A 25,391-nucleotide genomic window follows, 5' to 3' on the forward strand; every position below is an offset into this window, starting at 1 on the left:
TGTGAAAGCAGTAGGATCAGTCATGGGTGATGGCTGTTGAGTGGATGATGGATCAGTTCAGTTCAGCCGCTCAGTCGTGTCCGACTCTTTGCGACCCCATGAATCACAGCACACCAGGCCTCCCTGTCCATCACAAACTCCTGGTGTTTACTCAAACTCATGCCCATCGAGTCGGTGATGCCATCCAGCCATCTCATCCTCTGTCGTCCCCTTCTCCTCCTGCCCCCAATCCTTCCCGGCATCAGGGTCTTTTCCAATGAGACAACTCTTCGCATGAGGTGGCCAAAGTATTGGAGTTTCAGCTTCACCATCAGTCCTTCCAATGAACACCCAGGACTGATCTCCTTCAGGATGGACTGGTTGGATCTCCTTGCAGTCCAAGGGACTCTCAAGAGTCTTCTCCAACACCATAGTTCAAAAGCATCAATTTTTTGGCACTCAGCTTTCTTCACAGTCTAACTCTCACATCCATACATGACCACTGGAAAAACCATAGCCTTAACCAGACGGACCTTTGTTGGCAAAGTAATGTCTCTGCTTTTTAATATGCTATATAGGTTGGTCCTAGCTTTCCTTCCAAGGAGTAAGCGTCTTTTAATTTCATGGCTGCAATCACCATCTGCAGTGATTTTGGAGCCCCAAAAAATAAAGTCTGACACTGTTTCCACTGTCTCCCCATCTATTTCCCATGAAGTGATGGGACCAGATGCCATGATCTTAATTTTCTCAATGTTAAGCTTTAAGCCAACTTTTTCACTCTCCTCTTTTACTTTCATCAAGAGGCTTTTTAGTTCCTCTTCACTTTCTGCCATAAGGGTGGTGTCATCTGCATATCTGAGGTTACTGATATTTCTCCTGGCAATCTTGATTCCAGCTTGTGCTTCTTCCAGCCCAGCGTTTCTCATGATGTGCTCTGCATGTAAGTTAAATAATCAGGGTGACAATATACAGCCTTGAAGTATTCCTTTTCCTATTTGGAACCAGTCTGTTGTCCCATGTCCAGTTCTAACTGTTGCTTCCTGACCTGTATACAGGTTTCTCAAGAGGCAGGTCAGGTGGTCTGGTATTCCCATCACTTTCAGAATTTTCCACAATTTATTGTGATCCACACAGTCAAAGGCTTTGGCATAGTCAATAAAGCAGAAATTGATGTTTTTCTGGAACTGTCTTGCTTTTTTATGATCCAGCGGATATTGACAATTTGATCTCTGGTTCCTCTGCCTTTTCTAAAACCAGCTTGAATATCTGGAAGTTCTCAGTTCACGTATTGCTGAAGCCTGGCTTGGAGAATTTTGAGCATTACTCTACTAGAGTGAGAGATGAGTGAAATTGTGCAGTAGTTTGAGCATTCTTTGGGATTGCCTTTCTTTGGGATTGGAATGAAAACTGACCTTTTCCAGTCCTGTGGCCACTGCTGAGTTTTCCAAATTTGCTGGCATATTGAGTGCAACACTTTCACAGAGTCATCTTTCAGGATTTGAAATAGCTCAACTGGAATATCATCACATCCACTAGCTTTGTTCGTAATGATGCTTTCTAAGGCCCACCTGACTTCACATTCCAGGATGTCTGGCTCTAGGTGAGTGATCACACCATTGTGATTATCTGGGTTGTGAAGATCTTTTTTGTACAGTTCTTCGGTGACTATTTTTGTCTGTGTTAAAAATTCACCATATTAAAAATTAAAATGGAAATGAAATAAAGACTCTTTCCAACAAACATAAGTTAGGAGACGTCATTACCTAGAGATCTGTGGTATATAAAAGTGAGCATGTGTCCAACTCTTTGTGACCCCATGGACTATATAGCCTGCTAGGCTCCTCTGTCCATGGAATTCTCCAGGCAAGAATACTGGACTGGGTTGCTGCTCCCTTCTCCAGGGGCTCTTCCCAACCCAGGGATGGAATCCAGGTCTCCCACATTGCAGGCGGATTCTTTACTGTCTGAGCCACCGGGAAACCCCGGTGTTATATAAAATTAGCACTATAAAATGGGTTTGCAGGAAGAAAAATTATTCAGATGAGTACACACACTAATATAGGAAAGAAACAAAGTCCTTGGAAAAGTCAAATAAGTGAGCAAATATAAATGAATACTCACTGTGTGAGACAATAGATGTTTTGTGAAGTTGAAATATATATAAATTAATATACCTGACAAAAATTGATCCAAAGATAGGAGAAGGATTAATGGAAGGATTCTGTGATCCTTGCATTGTCCAGGAAGTAGTAAAAGCACTAATTTACAATCAGCTGTGATGAATCAAAGATGCAGGCTGCCATCTGTAGAGCAACCTCCTCTTTGCTTAGGAAGATTAAAGACTATAGTGGTTTATTTATTTGTTTATTTTTATAAACAGTGGAACTATTGAAATGCATTTGTTTGGGGCAGCTGCTCCATGCAATAAAAATCCTCTTTTGTCTTGCTTACATACCCCACTAGGAAATGAGTGATAAACATATGTGGAGAACTAAATATGGATGAAGAGATAAAGCCCATGACAACAAGACTGAACTCAACAGGCTCCACAAGTGAAGAGACACGAACGCCAAGGAAAGCCCACCAACAAGAATGTCAACACAGGACACAGTTGTGCACATCAAACTCAACAACAGATTCTTTTCCCTCTTTACCCCTCACCCACACTAACCTTGACTGAGTGTGGAAAAGCATGTTTTTATAATAAGAGAACAAATGAAATGCAGCCATATTTTTGGCATATTTCTGTTTTTTATGTCACGTAAATAATAATCTATGAAAATTTAATATAGTGATATACCTTAATACATTCCATTCAGGTAAACGCAATTAGATGTAGGAAATACCTTCTAGATAATTCAGCTTCTCTTAAGGAATAGGCATGAATAACATAAAGAAACAATCAATCATGCTAAAAACTGACCTAGCAATCTTGTTTCTGTGGGAGCTACAGAAGTTCTGCTTATAACCACTACTTAGAATTGGGGAGCCCTTAGCAATCTAACACAAATCACCTCAATAAGTCTCAAGGCAATCTATTCAAAAGGTGAGTGAAGTCGCTCAGTCGTGTCCAACTCTTTGTGACCCCATGGACTGTAGCCTACCAGGCTCCTCCATCCATGGGATTTTACAGGCAAGAATACTGGAGTGGGTTGACATTTCCTTCTCCAGGAGATCTTCCTGACCTAGGGATTGAACCTGGGTCTCTGGCATTGTAGGCAGACGCTTTACCACCTGAGCCACCAGGGAACAGCTTTATTATTTCCAACTTTTTGTTAGGGGAGGGAGGTTTTGAAACAGTAAGTAGTTTACTTAAGGGCAAAGAGTTAATTACTGATTGAGAAAATGAACAAAATAATTTAAATAAGCTACATAGAACTCATTTGGTGTGGTATCCATCATTTCATCTAAATGTTGCACACTCAGAATCACATAACATTTGATTTTTGAAATTACTAATCTCAATCTCTTTGAAATTATTTGTATTTGAGCAGACTCTGGGAGATGGTGAAGGACAGGAAAGCCTGGCATGATGGAGTCCATGGCGTCACAAAAAGTCGGACATGACTTAGTAACTAAACAATAGCAACAACAATCTCTTGTATTGGTTTTAAAAATAACTTCAGCAGATAACATTGATTTATCTCATTATAATTCACCCATGATGGGGACTTCCCTGGTGATCCAGTGGTTAAGAATCTGCCTTCCAATGCAGTGGACACAGGTTCAATCCCTGGTGGGGGCACTGAGGTCCAAGCAACTAAGCCCCCACAGCACATCTAGAGAAGCCTGTGGTGCCCAAACTAACACCCAACACAGCCAAAAATAAATAAATATATATTCTTTAAAAAAATAATAATTCACACACAATGAAGTTTGATACGTTTTTCAACAGAGAAATACGTAAATGAGAATCCTGTCTACACCTTTAATAAGATCAATTATTTGAGGTCACTCTTTTACAAGACAGTGTCCTCAGACAATATTTTCTAAGGCTTTCTCCATTTCAATAAAATTGTCGTTTATTCTAGAGAACTTTTAGAGTAATGCTAGGATTAGCTCCACGATCTATGAAGTTCTAGAGAAACGGTTCACTTCAGCATACATAAGACGTCATTCTGTTCTCTTTTTTATACCCTTTCTTCCAGTTTTCGCCCCCCACCCCTTTTTTTTCTCTGGGCTACATTCTTTGTAGTTTCTTTTGATCTACTATAGAAAAATATTCTCTTCTGCTTTATACATCTATTATCAAACCTGAGTCCATAGTATTTCATTTCAAATTTTACTTTTCATTTTTACAAATTCTATTTATTTTTGCAAATTTGCAAGGCCATTTAAAATTGCTTTCCTAATATATCTTTCTATTTGCAAGATTTTTAAAAATCTCTTTAAACACAAATGTATTTGCTAGAATCAGCATCTGATACAATTGGTGTCTAAAATCTCTGCAAGTGAGTATCAGTTGTCTGTTGTTTTTGCTGATTGTCAAATATAATTGCCTGTTTCCTTGTGTGCCTGAGTTTCTGTGATATGTGCCAGTCATTGCTGTTGAAAGGCTGAAAAAATAACTGAGGCATAAATAAGCATCATTATTTTTCCAGAGGAGTTTGCTTTTTGCTTTACTTGTCAGGTACCTGGAGGACCACTTTAAGTAAGGGCCTGAAATGTCTTGTGTTAAGTCTGGCAGTGTACATTTTGACTATAATTACATTTGGACTGGTGTTTGATTTACAAACTCTCAGGAATCAGTTTTGTTTTTATCTTTATTTCCTCTCCCCAGCAACAAGACAATTTCCCCCACATTCTAGTGGGAGTGTAAGTGAAGGAGTGGGTTTATGTCTGTTCAGTTCTTAGCTTTTGAGGTCTCAGCTTAACTGATAAGAGTCCCCACCTTTGGAGCCTCTATCCCCTTTTTCTCAAAGACAACAAACATTACCACTCCTTTTAACAGCTGTTTTCTGGGAAAGAAAGCTAACAGAAGTCCACATAATAAAAGTAGATTGGAGTGCTTTGTAAGTATTTCTTTACGTATTTGGCTGCACCAGGGTCTTGACTGCGGCAGGCAGGATCTTCCTTGTAGCATGCTGGATCTTTCATTGTAGAGCATGGGCTCTAGAGCTTACGGGCTCAGTGGTTGAGGTGCATGGGCTTTGTTGTCCTGGGGCATGTGGGATCTTAGCTCCCTGATCAGGGATCAAACTTGTGTTCCCTATGTTGGAAGGGAGATTCTTAACCACTGAATCACCAGGGAAGTCCCTGGAGTGCTACCTTAATTTTGGTGTCCTCGCTATCTTTAATATGTGACCTGCTGATTCCTTATTATTTGGACACGTCTCTGAAATCTGTTAAGATCGATTTTATACTTCATCCAGCAGTTTTAGTTGCCCTCAGAGAGGAAGTTAGTCCCAGCCACCTGCCCTACTTTTCCTAAATCAGGACTCTCTCAGCAGTACTTGATACAGTTCATCATGACCTGTGTGTGTGTGTGTGTGTCTGTGTGTGTCTGTGTGTATACACACACACACACATACATATAGGGGCTTCCCAGGTGGCGCTAGTGGTAAAGAACCTTCCTGCCAATGCAAGAGACATAAGAGACATGGGTTTGATCCCTAGGTTGGGAAGATCCCCTGGAGAAGAAAATGGCAAGTCACTCCAGTATTCTTGCCTGGGAAATTCTATGGACAGAGGAGCCTGAAGGGCTACAATCCAATGGTTCGCAAAGAGTCAGACATGACTGAAGCAACTCAGCAGCAGCAGTATATATATATATATATAAATAATTGAAAAATGTATACGTACATATATATAATACACACAGGTATAGTTGAAGAACAAATATATATTTCCAGCCTAGACATCTTCCCTGAACACTAGTCTTACATAAAACATCCACCTTGGTATTTCCATTTGAAAGTCTAACAAATACCTGAACTTAAACATGTCCAAAATGGAACGCATGAATTTCTGGCTCACTAAATTCTACTAACTCTGTTTCTTGTGACTAGAGGATCAGAAGTAAAAATATATTCACTTTTTTCATTACCATTAACATGAAAATCACATTCCTTTAAATTATTTTTAAAATGTGTGTATTATTTGGTTTAAATAATCTCTTAAGCCAAACAATTCAAGACTAAAAGACATAAGGGAAGGCATTATTTTAACTTTTTAAAAAAAGATAAAGTGTAAATGCAGAGTAGTACAATGAATAGTACTCATCTAGAATATTAATTCAGAAGGCATTTGTAAGTATTTGATGTTGAAATTTTAAAAACAAGTAAGACAAGATCCCTGCTCTGACCATCTCATATTCCTTTCCCATAAAGCGATGGAATGTAAGTTTCATCCTTAGAACTAGTTGTTTAGAGCACTCTGCTAAGAAAAAGATTCTGAGATTGTATGCTATGAGTGAGACAAAGCAAAACAATCAATTAGCACCATCTCTTACAGTCTGGAATTCTGGAATTCCTAGAATAATGATCACATACTTAGTGTGTATATACACATATATACACACACATACACTGTGTGTGCAAGATATCAAGCACATAATTATTTCATTTAGCCTCAAAACATTTTGAGAGGTATATAACATTAATGCCTATTTTACAAACAACAGAGACTCAGAAAAATTGAGTAATGTGTACCAGGTCATAGTAATTAATAGATGATGGAGTTAGGATTTGAAATCATGCCAATCTGATTTTAAAAGCCTCTTCACATGAAAAGATAGAAATCTAAAAAATGATACAAATGAACTTATTTACAAAACAGACTCACAGATATAGAAAGCAAATTATGATTACCAAAAGGGAAAGGGAGGTGAAGGGAAAAAATAGGAGTTTTGGATTAGCAGACACAAACTACCACATATAAGAAAGATAAACAAGGTACTACAGTATACCACAGGGAACTATATTCAGTATTTTATACAAAACTATAATAGGAAGGAACATGAAAAGGAATATAGATATAAACGCATACATGTGTATAACTGAATCACTTAACTGTATACCAGAATCTAACACAACATTGTATATCAATTATACTTCAATTAAAAAATAAATACATAAATAACCTCTCCTCTTATCCTCTGCATGAAACTGTCTGTCTGAAAATGAAGGGCATCTGAAAACTAAGAAAGGACATTAATGAATGTCTTAAAAGAGACATTCTTTTAAGAATGAAAAGCATAAGAAATGTAAATGCATATAAAATGTAAAAGCATATGAAAAATGCTTTTACATCTTGATAAAAAAAAAAACTGTCACTTGCATTGTTACTTAATGTCATTGAGGAAAGAAAAGAAATGGTTTTGATGGTATATTTCATGCGAATAACTAAATTAACCCTTCCATCCAACATCTCTCCCTTACAGTGTTTGGAGGTGTTGATTACAGTGTGGGTGCTTTCCCAGAGACAGGTCCACATGTGGGCAGCTTGCTCACTCCCTGCCCTCACCTCTGCACTCAAACACAAGTAAGGGAACGGGGGAGGTGAAATCTCCGTTGGGGCTGGGAGGCTGGTTTGGAAAGGGAAGGCACTGATGAACTGTGATGCTGGAACACCTCCAGAGTTTGACTCCTCTTTCTGTAGTTTCCCCCTCTCCTCTTCCTCCCACCAGCAGACCATGCAGGAGGAGGTTAAACCTCAGAGAAAGTAGCTCCTTCCTTGGATGCATTTACAAAGGATGAAAAGGAAGTGCTGTGACTTTTTAAATTTCTTTTCTGACATGAGGAGTCACTATCTGTCTGCTTTTGCTCTGAGATGACTACAAGGTTTCACCCTAGTCCAAGTCTCTAGTGACTTTTCACTGACACATTTCCCTTTATTGAAAGTTGCCTATTTCATTTCCAATCAACTTCCTATTATCTAAGCAAGTTATCAAAGTTTCACTTTGGATGTCATTGTTCTGTCCAAAACAACATGCAATTTAGGGACACAAGGAACCCAAATTGCTTCTTTCTTCTCCCTAGGTGCAGGTTGGAGCTCAGCCAAAGAAGTATCAGCCTCAAATCCCAGAGCCCTTTAAAATTTCAAATTCAGATGTGCTTTGCTGTCATTCCCATGGATGTCCTTTTGGCTTCTAAGCAGCACGTGATGCACAGTAACCATGTAGAGCAACAATAATATTTTGTTGTGTATAAATGAATATTTGAATGAGGGCAGTACCTATCCTAGCGTGTGCATGCTCAGTCGTGTCTGACTCTTTGCAACTGCATGGAATGTAGCCTGCCAGGCTCCTCTGTCCATGGATTTCTCCAGACAAGAATCCTGGAGTGGGTTGCCATTTCCTCCTTCCAGCATCTCTCTTTTCAACCCAGAGATCGAACCCGCATCTCTTGTTGTCTGCTGCACTGGCAGGCTGATTCTTTACCACTGAGCCACCTGGGAAGTCCCTATCGTACATGTGAACAATAGCTTTCTCATGTAGAAAATACTCCATTTTTTATACCATATCTTTTAAGATATTATTCATGCAAGTTCATAGGAGAATTAAATATACCACTGAAGAATGACATTGCTCTGTAGGATTTAGAAGCAATGGAGTAATTTTGTTACTTGTCTTTAACAGTTTGCCCTAGCCTTAAGTAACTCAGAATATTCTGCCAACTGTTTGTGAAGATATTTAGTATTGTCTAAGAAAGAAGCGCAAGAAATCTGTAGGTATAGATGAGAAAAGAATAAAAAAGGAATCTGCTTTAATTTTGGTTGTTGTTTAGTCACTAAGTTGTGTCTGACCCTTTTGTGACACCATGGACTGCAGGGTCCTCTATCCATGGGATTTCCCAGGCAAGGATACTGGAATGGGTTGCCATCCTTCTCCAGGAGATCTGCTAGGCCCAGGGATCGAACCCACATCAATAGCATTGGCAGGTGGGTTCTTTACGACTGAGCCACGAAGGAATCCCCCTACTTCTATTTTACAGTAAAAACAAATTCATCAAAAATGTACAACCACATATTAAAGATAATAAAACAAGAAGCATCATATTCTAATTCCTCATTTAATTCAATCTATGATCTTTTTTGATCTGGTTTTACTTATATAAGGACTTTTTTAAGCACTGCTAAATAGTGTAGAGATGAAAAGTATTTGTTACTTTAAGATCTTTAAGGGTTGGACTACAGTTAACAGAAGCTACGTGTTTACTATTTATAGCTTCCTCTCTAAAAATACAGGTATTGCATTTCTTTTCTTTTAAGATGTAACCTTATACATCTTTTGAACACACATCTGGACATTTAGCCTAACTCATCATTTCCTTCTGTATGTCCAAAAACTGTCAGTTATTTCAGCCGAGATTCAGCCGTTGGGAGAACTGAAAGAGTTACATCCTTTTTCTGTCGAGGTTTTATAAACTCTCCTTTACCTTTTTCCCCAGGATATCAGATAAGTATAAAAATAAGCAATCTGAATTCTTTCTGGCTCTGGAGAAAGGAATATAGGAGGATGAGGGCAGATGCTCCATTTGCTTCCAAATAGTAAAAAAACGAAGCCTTTATCTGAAAGAACAGATGCTGACTGTCTACACAGGTGACTAAGAACAGCATAGCATGCATATGTACATATATATGTGTGTGTGTGTATATATATATGTATATATATGTGTTCTAGATCTGTCCACTACTAGAGACAAACAACTGCAGACTAATGATTGTAGGGCAAGTAATAGATTTTTTTAAAAAATCATAATAAAACCCTCATAATGATAACTGACCCAAACAATTCTTAAAAGTGAAACCTGAAATCATTATATGACAGGTTTATTGGGAACACGAAAGATCCATATGTCAAAGCTATGGTTTTTCCAGTAGTCATATACGGATGTGAGAGTTGGACAATAAAGGAAGCTCAGCGCCAAAGAATTGATGCTTTTGAACTGTGGTGTTAAAGAAGGCTCTTGAGAGTCCCTTGGACTAAGAAGAGATCAAAAAAGTCGATCCTAAAGGAAATCAGTCCTGAAGATTCATCAGAAGGACTAATGCTGAAACTGAAGATCCAAAAATTTGGCCGCCTGATGTGAAGAACTGACTCACTGGAAAAAACTCTGATGCTGGGAAAGATTGAAGGCAGGAGTAGAAGGGGGTGACAGAGGTTGGATGGCATCACCAACTTGATGGACATGAGTTTGAGCAAGCTCCTGAAGTTGGTGATGGGCAGGGAAGCCTGACCTGTTGCAGTCCATGGGGTCACAAAGAGTCAGACATGACTGAGTGACTGAAGTGAACTGATGTGTCAAAGTATAGATTAACTGCTAATTGCTTTTAAAACAACGCTAATTTTTGAAAACTGATTAAATTCTCAAATGTCAATAGGAAAATCTGTTTTCCTCAGTTTACTGAATCAAAGTGGCTATGCAACAATTTTTCTAGAAATTTGTCACATGTTTATTTCACACACAGCTATATGAAACAATTACAGATATGCATTTATGTATCGATTTCTTACTAACTACAAAGGAAAAGGTATAACTTTATGTGTTTTGACTAAAGCAATCATAATCTTTCAGAATCATACCTAATGGTCTGTGGCAACTTGTTTTACAGGCATCTGATCTGAAGCACCTAATGTCATTTATGAACTATTCTTGCCACAAATACTTACCCTGGCTCTAATCAATCTAGAGTCCAGAGCTAACATCCATCAGATTACTCAGGACAGATGGTAAAGTTAAGCAACACTGGAAGAAAATAGATATATCTAGAATGTGGACCATTTTACAAGACAACTGACCTGGACATTTCAGATAAAAATTGCATTTAAAAATGGAGTTTAAAAAAAAATTAAAAAAAATAAAAATGGAGTTTTAATATGATATCGCTCATAAGTAGAAACTGAAAAAAGGGTACAAATGAACTTATCTATAAAAAAAGAAAGAGAGTCACAGATGTACAAAACCAATTTTTGGTTACCAAGGGTAAAAAAGGGTTGATAAACTGGGAGATTGGGATTTACATATACATTGTTGTTGTTTAGTCACTCAGCCGTGTCCAGCTCTTTTGAGAACCCATGGAATGTAGCTTCCCAGGCTCCTCTGTCCATGGGTTTCTCCAGGCAAGAATACTGGAGTAGGTTGCCATTTCTTACTCCAGAGATATATATACTACTATATTTAAAATACATAACTAACAAGGACCTACTGTATGGCACAGGAAACTCTACTGAATACTCTATAATGGCCTATATGGGAACAGGTTGGATGCATGAGACAAGTGCTCAGGGCTGGTGCACTGGGAAGACCCAGGGGGATGGGATGGGGAGGGAGGTGGGAGGGGGAATCAGGATGGGGAACACATGTAAATCCATGGCTGATTCATGTCAATGTATGGCAAAAACCACTACAATATTGTAAACTAATTAGCCTCCAACTAATAAAATGGGAAAAAAATGCAAAAACATAAAAAAAGAGTGGAAATATGTATAACTGATTCACTTTGCTATATACCTGATACTAACACAACATTGTAAATCAACTATTTTCAATAAAAGTTTTTATAAACTCTTGCATGATATGGAGTGACAACTTTATTTTGAAAGTGAAAATCGCTCAGTTGTGTCCAACTCTTTGTGAGCCCGTGGACTTATACAGTCCATGGAATTCTCCAGGCCAGAATACTAGAATGGGTAGCCTTTTCCTTCTCCAGGGGATCTTCACAACCCAGGGATTGAACCCAGGTCTCCCACATTGCAGGCGGATTCTTTACCAGCTAAGCCACAAGGGAAGCCCAAGAATACTGGAGTGGGTAGCCTATCCCTTCTCCAGTGGATCTTCCTGATCCAGGAATCGAACCGGGATCTCCTGCATCGCAGGCAGATTCTTTACCAACTGGGCTATCAGGGAAGCCCAAACTCTACTTTAAGAGGTACAAATTAGACAAAGAAACCTATTTAGTAAGTATTGATTTGATCTAATTAAGAATTTAATAAAATACATCCTCAGCATAATTAGAATTAAAAATGGATCATACTTCCCTGGTGGCTCAGACGGTAAAAGCATCTGCCTACAATGCGGGAGACCTGGGTTCGATCCCTGGGTCTGGAAGATCCCCTTGAGAAGGAAATGGCAACCCACTCCAGTATTCTTGCCTGGAGAATCTCACGGACGGAGGAGCTTGGTACGCTATAGTCCACAGGGTCACAAAGAGTCGGACACAACTGAGTGATTTCACTTTCACTATATAATATAATTGCTTCATCGTTTCTTAGGGAGAATAAATTTCAATATTCTTACAATGAATAATTGTTGAAGTATCTGGGGGTAGAGTTATATTTCAACATATATGAAAATTGTTCAATTATACACACACAACTTTATTTAAATATATATAATCATTAATTAATCTTTAAAAGAGCTAGCATGTTGCTTGTCCCATCTGTCAAAATCTTCAACGAGTAATCAATGTTAATCAATTTAGGCTACACATTAAAATAACTGGGCTGCTTAAAACAACATTGACAACAAACACAACTAAGCCCAAGGCCCTCCCGCAGAGATTCTAATTTAAGCGATTTCGTTTCTAGCCTAGCTATCAATATGTTTTTTTAAGCCTCTAAGGTGATTCTAACACGAACCCACAAAAAAAACATCACAGCTTGATCAGTCAGATAACAATGTACTCAAGACTTGACAGGACAACACAATGAGTGAAATACTAACTGCGTAAGGACAGAAAGAAGGTGAGCCCTGCTGTATTCTATTGAAGGTTACTTCTCATTTTCTATAAATTTTTTGACACTTCAACAACCAAGGTCGTAGATTTTCTTTCCTACCAATATAACTGAGGAGTTTAAATACACCAACAACAAAGTAGATTATTGGACAGATGATGCTATTAGTACATGTCTTATTTAACTAAAATTAATTTTAAAAAGAGAGCCAGTGGGAAGCTGCTGTATAGGCACAGGGAGCTCAACCCGGTGCTCCGTGACAACCCTGGGGTGGGACGAGGTTGGGGGTGGAGGTTCAAGAGGCAGGGGACACGTGCATATTTTGACCAATTCACATTGCTGTCGGCAGAAACCAACACAACGTTGTAAAGCAGTTATCCTCCAACTAAAAATAAATTTAAAAAATAATTTAATAAATAAATAATTTTATTAAGAGCTCAAAGTAATGACAAACCTAAGAGACTCTGATCAATGACTTCAGTCAAAATATCCAGGCTGTGGCATGTCAACACTGAGAGTTGGGCAAGTTACTTAAACAATATTGGTTCAGTTTCCTCTTTCATATAAGTACTATGATAGAACTCATCACCTTGCTGTTCTAATTAAATATGAAAATGTATATGAAGCAATGGAAACAATGAAAAAGAACTCAGTAAATTTTACACAGTATTAGTATTATATCATAAAGTGACAGGTTTTCAATACCTAATAGGATGAGATGTTCTGATGCTTACTTGGCCTTAATATATTCAATATATTCACTGATTATTTTTGTGTACTATACCTACAAGTGCAGAAGGTTCAGACTCTGGAGTCCCACAGCATTTGAAAATGGCAAGAAGACTTCTTGTCACCTGCAGAATATCCTAATTATATTTAAATTTTAGTGAAGTTCAGTGCTTATCCTTTACTCACAAACTTATGGTAAAACAACTCAGAGTGATACCTTTTAGTTCTCCCTGTTGAAGTTATTGATCTGTGTATATGCCAAACTATGCATATAGAGTCACTAAAAAAATGGTGGGTAGTTAAGATCTAAAGAAGTATGTATTCTCATTCCACATAGTTCATATTATGTTGTGGTTACTTATTTCTTTACAATGCAATACTCATATCCATCTCCATTTTCATAAAACATGAATCAACTTCTTTTCCTGACATGACTAATTATATCTATCCCTCTTCATATTCCAGTTTCCCACTGATCTTTATCTAGTCAAAAAAACTAAGCTATGATGATAACTTGGGCTTCCCTGGCGGCTCAATGGTAAAGAATCCACCTGCCAAGGCAGGAGAGGCAGGAGATGCGGGTTTGATCCCCAGGTCAGGAAGATCCCCTGGAGGAGAGCATGGCAACCCACTCCAGTACCCTTGCCTCAAAAGTCCCATGGACAGAGGAGCCTGGCAGGCTACAGTCCATGGGGTCACAAAGAGTCAGACATGACTGAGCGACTGAGCACAGGATGTTAACTTGGGTGCCTATTAAACATTATCCAGTTTTGTTTTTTTTTATATTATTGCTTGCATTGCTTCTTTTTAGTAAATTTTTAAATGATAAATTACTGTTATAAACATGATTTATACATAGCTGCCTGCACTAAATATCTTCTGCTCAAACTCATTTTCTTTCTTTATTTTCTACTTCTGACTCATTTGGTTTTATGCGTTATTTGTAGTTCACTCTGTTGTTTAACTCTGAGTCAGTTTATTTCCTAAGCAATATTATTATTATGGTGGAGGTTTTAAAATTCTGCATAATGACTTATTCTCACACTGTATTTCAAATTTTCTAAAGAAAAAGAGAACACTGCTAAATAAATCTAATACAATGAAGTGAGATACATTTTTTGTTGATTTGACTACCACCTGGACATCTGGTGCATTTTTCTGGGGCTTGCCTGTACTGTTTGTTTAACTCATGGTATAAGCACTTTACACGAGAGAACGTGTGCCCTTCAATGCTTCAAACAGCTCCAAGGCACAGAGCTGCACTACACATTTGTCTTAAAAAATGATGCAGCACAAGCTACATACTGCAAAACCCTACTGCCGTGGGGCTTTTTGCATTATCAAGAAGTGTGTGAATTTGGAGAGGAAAAAAATTTATACACATACTTTTGAAATGCCTGTAACACAAAATTACATTTCAGAAAGCATCCTGGGCCCCGCCCCCGCCCGCTGTGCGCGCGCTGGCCGGGCAGCATGGCGGCGGCGGCGGGCGCCCCCCCAAAAAAAAAAAAAAAAGAAAGCATCCTAAGAAACAGAAGCCATCAAACTGTAAGAAAAAGGACAAAATCAAATTACCTATTGGTGTAAGAGAAGAACAAGTCTGTTTTAGAGTTGGTTTTTTTCTTTTTCAAGTCATTTTCTAGGTCCTGGAAAAAGAGATTTCAGTTTCTAAGCTGGAAAAATCTTTTAATAAATTATAATTTAATTAAGCTGAGAAGGCAGCAAAAGCAACTTTAAAATCTAAATAGTAAATTCAAATTCTAGTAGATTTTGTTTCTTCCAAAAGAGCAAGGTAAAAACAGTGATGTTTAAAGTAAAAGGGAATATAGATAAGTTTGATCTATCAAAAAAATTTCAAATTACCTAATATTAACTTGAGGAAAAAAACAATTTTAAAAGAAAAGGACACTAATTTCATTATTATAGTTGACAACAATTCATTTAGGGAAAGATTGTTAATATCATATCTTTATCACTGGAAGCCTAAAACACTGTCTTGCAGTGTTCCCTATTGTCTATATATCCGACCTAGGCCTGAAATGTTCATTTTCCAATATATACATATTATTAAATACAGAGGTAATTTTTTAACATTAATAAATCAAAATCCACATGACCTATTTGATATAACTAGAATTCTCTAGTGCTAGTGTATGTTATGGGTTTCCCAGGTGGCGCTATTGGTAAAGAATCTGCCTGCCAATGCAGAGACCTAAGAGACGGGGGTTTGATCCCTGGGTTGGGAAGATCCCTGGAGGAGGACATGGCAACCCTCTCCAGTATTCTTGCCTGGAGAATCCTCATGGACAGAGGAGCCTGGCGGGCTACAGTCCATTGGGTGGCAAAGAGTTGGACACCACTGAAGCAGCTTAGCATGCATACACACAGTGTATGTTATATATTTTGTACATATGGCTTACAAATATATAGCACATTTTCATAAGAACCTCCATGAAGTATTACTATTAACTCCAGATAACAATAAGAAAAAATGACTCTGTATGACAATAAGCAAGCTTCATTATGCATTGTGAAAAAGATAAATATTTTAACAATGACCATGTATTAACTGTCATTTAAGGGAAACATGACAGTTTTCAGGATACTATTATATATAACATGTTACATAAAAAGAGAGACCAGACAACATGAGTTTATATTTAGTTTTTCACTTGTTATGTATCAGTCTCTGCCCTTAGCATTTCTCAACTGTGATTCATTTACACCACACAACGATCTTACATGGGTTACACTATTGTTAGTTGTATCTTACAAATAAGGATAAATAAGAGGAGGCATAACCTGCTCAATATTACACCATAAGTTGTAGAGCCAAAGTCTGAACCCAGGCAGTCCAGTTCCACAGAGTCTCTAATAGTATTTTGTATATTTTGGATAATAGTCTATTATCAGATGTGTCTTTTGCAAATACTTTCTCCCATCTGGCTTGTCTTCTCATCCTCCTGACATTGTCTCTCATAGAGCAGAAGTTTTTAATTTTAATGAAGTCCAGTTTATCAATTTTTTAATGGATCATGCCTTTGATGTTGTACCTAAAAAGTTAACTCAACACCCAAAATCCTACTTATACACTTACTCCCATGTTATCTTCAAAGAGTTTTATGTTTAAGACTGATTAACTTTTGTGAAGGGTTGTAAAATCTGTGTCTAGGTTCAATTCTTACATGTAAATGTCCTGTTGTTTCAGCACTATTTGTTGAAAAGACTTCTTAGTTTAATTGAATTGTCTTTGCTCTTTTTTGCCAACCACAATTATGCCAATCTACTTGAGGTTCTCTAATCTGTTCCACTGATCTATATTTGTCTGTCTTTTGACAATACTACAGGGTCTTGACCACTGTAGCTTAATAGCTTCATAAGTCTTAAAGTTGGGTGGCATTAATCTTCCAAGTTTGTTCTCCTCCAATGTTTTGTCAGCTATTGTTTTCTTCTTCAACATTCTGTATTAGGCTGTCTTTTTGCCTCTCCACATAAACTTTAGAATTAATTTGTCAATATCCACAAAATAACTTGCAAGATTTTGATAAGGGATGAATAGAATCTATGAGACAAATTGGAAAGAATTGATATCTGGAGAATATTGAATCTTCCAATATTTTGGCTCTAGAATCTATGCTTTTCTACCATTACATTGGTTGCTTTTCCAATGGCTTTCAATAATAATTAAATTTTAGTTATTAATACTGATACTATTACTGGCCTCATCATTTCAGGAATATGAATTTTTAACAGGATTCCATTTGGTTTTTATGCAAATACTTTGCAAAAGGTTAATCACCATATTCAGAGATTTGGAAATTTAAGAATCAGTGCCAAAGAAATAGGTGAGGAGGACTAAAAGGTACAAACTTACAGTTTCAAATCAATAGTCATGGGTATGAAGTGTACAGTCTGGGGAATATAGGAAGGAAATAAAGTCTGTCTCAGAGAGGTTAATCTCAAGGTCATGTGGATAGTACATAGTTGCACATACAGAGTTACACAGCTAAACTTCTCTACTCAAATTCCATTGCTCTGCTATGTAATAGGCAAGTGTATAGGTCCAGCAGTAAAAGAAAATTAGCATATTATCTGTCTTAAGTAGAGTCAGTCACATCAGACAATAATGATAAATTAATCTTTATCTGTCTTTTAGTTTCATTTTGAATACTCATTTCAGAGCTTTATTAATTCCATAAAATATTACTAAAGTCATCCTCAAATATTTCCAACTATTCCCAGAAATATATCTATATTTTAGTTATTAATGTTAAGAAATAGGATGACTAAGATATCTGAAAGTTGTATCCTCTATTAGCAAGTGCATGAATTCTCTATTTGAAAGGATCTTTACTTTCAACCCTCTGATCATGGCTAGATTCTTTGTATCAAGTGTGCTTTTCATACATTATCTGCGTACAGAATATAAAAACAACAAAGGAAATTTAAACTGTGGCTTTAAGGGTGACTGCAGCTGTCAGTGATAAAAGTAAGTTATTTCTAGGGGAAATTTCCTTCAAATGGTGCTCTCTGAGGGGAAATAACGATAATATTTCAGTGCATACACATTGGAAGTGCTCCTGCAGATAAATGTTTAATATTAGTCATAAGATAGCCCCTGTCATGGAAATGAAAGTGTGAAAGTGTTAGTCGTCTAGTCGTGTCAGACTCTTTGCAATCCCATGGAACTCACCAGGCTCCTCTGTCCATGAAATTCTCCAGGCAAGAATACTGGACTGGGCTGCCATTCCCTTCGCCAAGGGATCTTCCCCACCCAGGGACTGAGCCTGGGTCTTCCACATTGCAGGCAGATTCTTTACTGCCTGAGACACCAGGGAAGCTCAGAGGAAATGATTGGCATAGGTGTCAGGCTCCTTATCAGAAAGTAATGATGAGAAATTGGAGGTCATAGGCATGGTGATGGGAATTCCAAGGCTTCCTTTATACATACTCTGAAGGATGACTCCTCCAAGAGCTGAGAGAAGGTGAGAAATCATTGGGGGAAAAGCGAGAGGAATAGCAATAAACAAGGCAAATACAGAGTGGACTTCACCTCAGTGATTCAATAAAAATACAGCCACATTTTCTTTAAGTGAGGCATAATATGTGGCAAAGAGTTACAAAAATACTGGGTGCTAAAAAAATAGAAAGACAAGAATGCTTAAGTAACCAATTTTTCAATATAGACTACATTTCTGGCACTATCTCCAGCCAAAAAAAAAAAAAAAAATTCTGATCAATATATCTGTTTATTCTTTGTTTAAACAGTAATGAAAATTAGAATTATCTAAATTTAACCCCCTTAAAATTCAATTAGAAATGAAAAGTTTAATTAATCTTATACAAATGCTCACTGAGTGACAATAAACTTGTGGGAATAAAAGCTTAATTATACAAAAATTATGAACACTCACCTTTTTTAGATAAAGGAATAAATAAATAGAAAATGAATTAAGTAGTTTACTTGTTGAGTAAAAGTAAAAGCAGATTACTTGTTGAGTACAAGAATTTGAAGAAATTGTATAGTTTTCTTTTTATAACAATTTTACATGTCAATGTCTTGTATTTCAGAACTGGGCTCAAGTGTTACAGTCTAAATGTATGATCAATGCCTCAAAAGGAAATAGTAAAGGTTATGGCCAGCTGAACTCTAATTTATAACCCTATATAAATTATGGGAAGGCTCACTGCATCAGTCAGGGCCCAATCAGGAAACAAAAACCATACAATCATTGTAATAAGTAAAGCTAATACAGTGAATTATTAACTAGTAAAAAGGTAGTTAACTAAAAGAGTTAAACAAGGTATAGGTCAGCAGTACAGAAGTAGAATCTGTAGAACACAAATATTACCCATAGATCTTAAGGACAGTGAATGAGGCAAGTACTTACAAGTTTCAAAGAGCCCCTTACCATGACCAACACCAAGCCTAAGAGTCTGCATCTCTGTACAGGTTGTGCGCCCATAGGAACTCTACTGGGAACAGAGAGGTTGCGAGAGTGTGTAGACCCCAGAGGGTGTGGGACACACACAGTCCACTGGCCACCTAGAGGGCGAAGGGTCCATCAGATGCTGTAGGCTACATGTTAACCACGAGATGAGCACTAACAGGTTCCCCACATATTAATCTGTTAAGGCCTGATAGAAAACAGCACTTCAGAAAACGGAAACAAAGTCCCTTCCTCCTGCTCTGCCTTTGCTGTGTCCTACCAGACCTTTGAATTGGCAGAACCTAACAGCAAGTCACTCGCAAAAGAGGAACATCTCTCAGGCCCACCTCTGATAAGACAAGAAATAGCAAAGAAGAATGTGGGGAAGAGAGGCAATACAATGAATGACTGGCAAGCTGGTACTTGCACCATCTTTAGTTACGGAAACTGATGCAGTCAAATCTGTGTAAGGTCACATGTTTATGCTTACCGTCACAGATGATAACTTCTTGGTTCCTATTTTTAAATTTGGTTACTCATTGTATCATTCTGACTATTCAGCAGAAAGTACATTGATGGCATTATTTACTAGCTTAACATTTTATTGAGGTATAGATAAAGTGCATGAACTTTAAATGTACAAATTAATAAATTTTTGCAAGTATATACACACATATAAAACTATAAGTCTATTATCTATACAGTCTACACAATCCATGGAATTCTCCAGGCCAGAATACTGAAGTGCATAACTTTCCCTTCTCCAGGGGATCTTCCCAACCCAGGAATCGAACAAAGGTCTCCTGCATTCCAGGCAGATTCTTTACCAACTGAGCTATCAGGGAAGCCCAGAGATAAAGTATATAAACTTTAAATGTACAAACTGATAAATTTTCACAAGTATATACACTCATATAACTACAAGTCTATTATCACACTCAAGACAAGTCTATTACCAGCACCCTGGAAAACTCATTCTGGATGCCCCTCAAGAAATAATCATTTATATTTTAAAAGTTCCCTTAAAAATCTTTACTCTTTTTCTTATTACATGTTTAGTACAACTAATAGGAAGTACAAAAAAAATAATGCAGCTTTTTGTAATGGAGACTAAGCATGCAAGAAGTTACTTTGAGACCTACTTAATGTTATCATTCCATCTTTCTAAAGTAGTCAAAGCACTGTAGGATAATTACTACGTTACTCTTGTTTCTGTGCAAATTGATAATTTATCAATTTCTTTCTCATTTTTTCCAGGGGAAAAGGGAATGACATATAAAGAATACATATAGCCTCAAATAATCCTCTGCCATTTTTCATAGAGACAGAGATGGAATTCAAGGTTTTCTAAACTTTTCTACAAATACAAAAAGTGAAAGTCACTCATTCACTGTCCAATTCCTTGCAACCACATGGACTGTAGCCTGTCAGGCTCCCGGTCCATGGAATTCTATAGGCAAGAATACTGCAGTGGGTAGCCTGTTCCCTTCTCCAGGGGATTTTCCCAACCCCGGGATCAAACCCAGGTCTGTCCCATTGCAGGCAGATTCTTTATCATCTGAGCCACCAGGGAAGCCCAATAATACTGGAGTGGGTAGCCTATCCCTTCTCCAGAGGATCTTCCCGACTTAGGAATCAAATCAGGGTCTCCTGCATTGTAGGTGGATTCTTTACCAGCTGAGCTACTAGTGAAGGAAACTGTCTCTTTAACGTAAGAAAATTCTACATGTATGCAAAACAAACTAGGAAAACAGCAACAACATCCGCCACCTAGCAATAACGCAGGTTATTAAAGAAGTGATTTAAATGCATGCAAAAACAAAATTTTAAATACATAGTAGACTGTTTCTTCAAAAGTCATAGCATTTAACATTTAGCAAATGTGGAGTATACTTTTATTATATCACTTTATTGCAAACAGTGAAGGGAAAGTAACACATTAAGTAGAGAAGGCAGGGTCTTAAAAAATATTTTAAGACAATATTTAGACTTTAGAACTGTTCAACTTTTCAGCTGAATAAATTTAACCAATTAATCGCTCAGTAATCCAATAGACTCAAAAAATTTGATATTATTGGTTTTTCTTGTCACTCTGGATGTCTAGATTTCTAAAACCCCATTTTAATATTTTGCATTACCATATAAAATGTAAAAATTGATTGTTACATTGAAATTTGACACATTTAACTACACAGTTTATTTTTTTTCCAACTAGCTTTCCATCACAAGTCAAAAGTCTTTGAACTTAAGATTAAGCTTCATGGCCTGAAAGTGGTGAGTGTTTTTCCAGAAGGTTTCAGATTTTTTTAATGGCTGCCTTTACTGGATTTGATTCAAAATTTTCCAATGGGAAGCAAACAACTTTGATTCCACTTTTTTAACATATTATTTTACTTTATTGCTCTTCCCTGAGAACACTTACAATCAACATATTTTTAAACATTTTATATTTGGTTATATTTTGTTGGTTCTTTGTTTTCTGTTATAATGGACTTTCAAAGATTAAGCAAATTTGCAGATTTTCCAAACAAACACATCTGTGCAGGACAGTGTGATATTAGAAAGTTCCTGAAATTAACTAATACAATGTAAATGCTTTCTGCATTACCCATTTGCTACAACAGAAAGTGAGGGAAATTGCCAATGGGTTTGCTTCAGGGAGAAAACTACTGTTTTGAAATGAAATACAAAGTTTACTGCATAGACCCTATTTTATTCTTAATCATGTTCAATTTGGGAGTATCCTCTTTCATTTATATACAAGGAAATGATGTCAGGAGATGATCTATTATTTTCAAAGGCAAAGGTTATCACACAGAAAACAAACAACTTTTTCTAGTTTATCCGTTCACTTCAAATTGTTTTACTGAATTAACACTCTTTACAGTGTCATTAAATGTCACCTTTAAAGTGCTTAACAAAATAACACCGTGCTTAAAGTTTAGCTGCCTTTAGCCTAATGCTGTCTGCTCTACTCCTATTTCCTTCATCCTTGCTTGGCAAGGACATTTGGTCACACATACTCCCACACACATAGCTCAGTTATTCACTCTGATCTCCAGGGCTCTTCTTTCCATCCCCCGTCTATTTTGTATTATTATTCCAGGTTTCTTCCTCTTCCTTCCTTCCTCCCCACCCACTCAACCCAACTACCCACTGAAATCCTGAGTTCAATTCCTCAGTAGTTTCCCCAAATTAGCACTTTGCTCCATTTCCTTGCAGAAATACTTTTGCATGCCTCCTTCCTCCTTACAGACCACTAGCTCACCTTACCTCTACAATCATTCTTCAACCCCGGCTTAGTCCAAGAGATTTAGACAGCTCCTTGCTCCTCCATTTTCCTTTCCATAACAAAACATTTCTTCGGAAAGTGCAGCCAAGAATCCTCACAAGCTAACTTAGTGAACCGGTACAATATGAAGGTTTTATACCAGATGAGAAATTGTGCAAAGCTGTGGTCACACTCAAGTGCATGATGGCTAGTGCCTTAGCTGATTGCATTTTCATTTGTAACATGGCAATACAGCCAAGAACTTGAATCAAGCTTACATGACAGCACGTTACCTAGGATTCCACGCTGTTACAAAGCTCTTCTGAATGACCCTAGATAATTGGGATGTGAAGTGATGCAACAGCCAGGACTTTCTAAAGGGTTTAACAAAAATATATTAGATACAAGAAGTGTGAAATATGTACCTCTAGTAATTTCACATTTTTTCAACAATGACTTCAGATTGTTTCTGTTTAAAATGCAAAGTAAATTTTCATTGTTAATCTTTATATACTGTAAATAAATTAAGTTATTCATTTAGTCATTCATTCAGTAAATATTTACTGAATACCAACTACGTGGCAAACACAGTTTAACATAAGTTCAGTAGCAATCAAGCCTTGGTTTAGAACTTACCATGAGCCATACGATGAAACCAGTAGTAACCAAAGTCAACTCCTAAGAAAGTTAAATACCAAGTCCATGGAGAATCCCAAGGCAAACTAATGAGTCTGTAGTTCTCCCAGATATAAACATAACTAGTCAGCTCAATGCTCCTGCAAAACAACCTGGAAAGATAAAATCTATCAGTAATGATTATACTATATTTTAGAGGTTAACTTATGCTAAAACACTTTAGATTATATACAGAAGTGACTTTGTTCACACGTAAAAATAAAATCCTTCCCCTCTTCTTCTTGGTTTCTTACTGTTCTATCATGCTTTTGAAGAGGCTCAGTTCCCTTGGTATCCAAGTGATTCATATCATGTTTCCTTTCGTTTCACAGGCATCATGGATGCCAACTATTTCTCTATTTCATGGAACTTAGCAGGACATTCTTTTTATGTGTCTCTTAAAAATACTTTTCTCAGAACCCACATAACTTAAATACGACAAAACTATGACTATTTGCTGTGATTGTCATTTCTAAATCTTAATAAAGAACACAAGAAGGGTGCTTTTTAAAGGAAATGTAAAAAGTAAAAAATTATAAGCAGCATGTTTTTAAAGAGGACTGCAAAATGCCTACTAATTTAACATGTGTTAATCCAAAAAGTTTAAGTTGCTTCTGCCTAACTCCATCCTCTCTTCCTCTCTAATCTCTCCTTCCTCTTTCACACACACACACACACACACACACACACACGCGCGCGCGCGTGCGCGCGCACTTAAAGCTTTTTAGACATTTTTCTTAGCATCTCAAACTGGATCCTCACAGCATTCCAATATTTCTTGTAATAGCAAACTATAGATCAATATTTTCCCTAGAAGTAAACAATTGTTTTTAAAACCCATATAAAGTATCTCTTACTACCTATTCTACCAAGCTTCTGCAAATGCTATTTCAAGAACTTTCAAAAACATACATAGTGTACTTCAATTTTATAAAGCGGAGTATTTTTCCTTTTAAGTTTTCTATGAGCAAATTTAAGATCAGACTCAAGCTAATCATTCCTTTTATCACTTTGATAGATAAGACTGAACTATTTCACTTATATTTATCATTCATATATAAAATGGATGATACTACCTAATAAAGATTTCTTTATAAACCATGAACTGAGGAAGTTCTTAAATATACTAATTTTAAATAAAACTCAAAGAAGCAGATCTTTAGTTTTCTCTTTATATTCATTCTTTTACTAATGTTTCCCTTTACACAGTGAGCCTCTATGAATTAGCATGTTACTGGGTTTGCTGGAAACCCAGGTATTTACTTTTAATCTACTTTTGACTTCAATTATGATATGATTTTAACTGTGATTTATCGATAAAACTGTGATTTTTTAAAAAATAGCCCCATATTTTGAATTCTTCAAATTATTATTTAATCAGTAACACAAAACACTAGGCCTCTTCCCAATGGCACTAATACAAATAACCAATAGAAATGACAAACGCCTATACTTTCGAAAAGGATTATGCATCATCAGCTCTTAAAACTCAATTTTCAATTTAAGATTATTCTCAGTTTATAAATTGGTGGTCACACAGGGAGAGTAAGAAGAGACTAAAGAATGAGACAGAACACTAGATTGGGATGTGGCAGTTTTTATAAACAAAAGAACTCACAGAGCTGGTTTGTCCGGTGGCTACAGGACACAAATCTCCATACTCTCCCTCCAGACTCTTAAGAGTTTCCAGAAAGGTCCTCACTGGGTTCATTCACTTATTCAGTCGAGATGGCCTCAACAACACCTTACTCTCCCAAGGATTCCTCCTTGAAACAGCTGCTAATAGCATGGGATTGTGGGTGGAGCTTACATTCCACAGACAGGGGAGAGTGTAGAAGAGAGGGGAAGGGTAACAAAGGTTCAGCTTATCGGTCAACTGGCGTCACATCCTCTCCGTGACCTCCTCCAACAATTATATGATTGGAAAGAGCCATTTTGTCCTTAAGTGTGAGTCCTTGACCCAAGTGGGCTGCCTACCCAGCACTCCTGTCACAACTCAGTCCAAGCCCTGGACACTCCAGAACCCCCTGACAGGTGGCCTTCAACCTGCTTTCAGGACCTGCTTGAGTCTCTTTCCTGGTCCAGACCTCCAGAGGGCCCACCTGTGGGTGTGGAAAAGTCTTCAACATGA

General features: G+C 37.2%; 1 protein-coding gene and 1 long non-coding RNA gene across 4 annotated transcripts in view; both read right to left on the reverse strand.

Moving 5' to 3' along the window:
* AGMO (alkylglycerol monooxygenase) overlaps positions 1-25,391 on the reverse strand; it is a 373,859-nt gene that overhangs the window by 336,542 nt on the left and 11,926 nt on the right. For all 3 annotated transcript variants that reach the window (XM_043462759.1, XM_043462757.1, XM_043462758.1), the window contains exon 3: positions 23,222-23,373. In XM_043462759.1, coding sequence (XP_043318694.1) covers positions 23,222-23,373 — 152 coding nt within the window. The remainder of the gene's footprint in view (positions 1-23,221; positions 23,374-25,391) is intronic.
* Positions 1,598-19,328, reverse strand: LOC122438158. The gene is made up of 3 exons (XR_006268458.1): positions 19,297-19,328; positions 14,960-15,030; positions 1,598-1,654 (listed from the first exon to the last, which is right to left on the reverse strand). It is a non-coding gene; the product is annotated as an uncharacterized LOC122438158 (long non-coding RNA).

This window comes from Cervus canadensis, chromosome 3 (genome assembly GCF_019320065.1).
Source record: "Cervus canadensis isolate Bull #8, Minnesota chromosome 3, ASM1932006v1, whole genome shotgun sequence".
Lineage (NCBI taxonomy): Eukaryota > Metazoa > Chordata > Mammalia > Artiodactyla > Cervidae > Cervus > Cervus canadensis.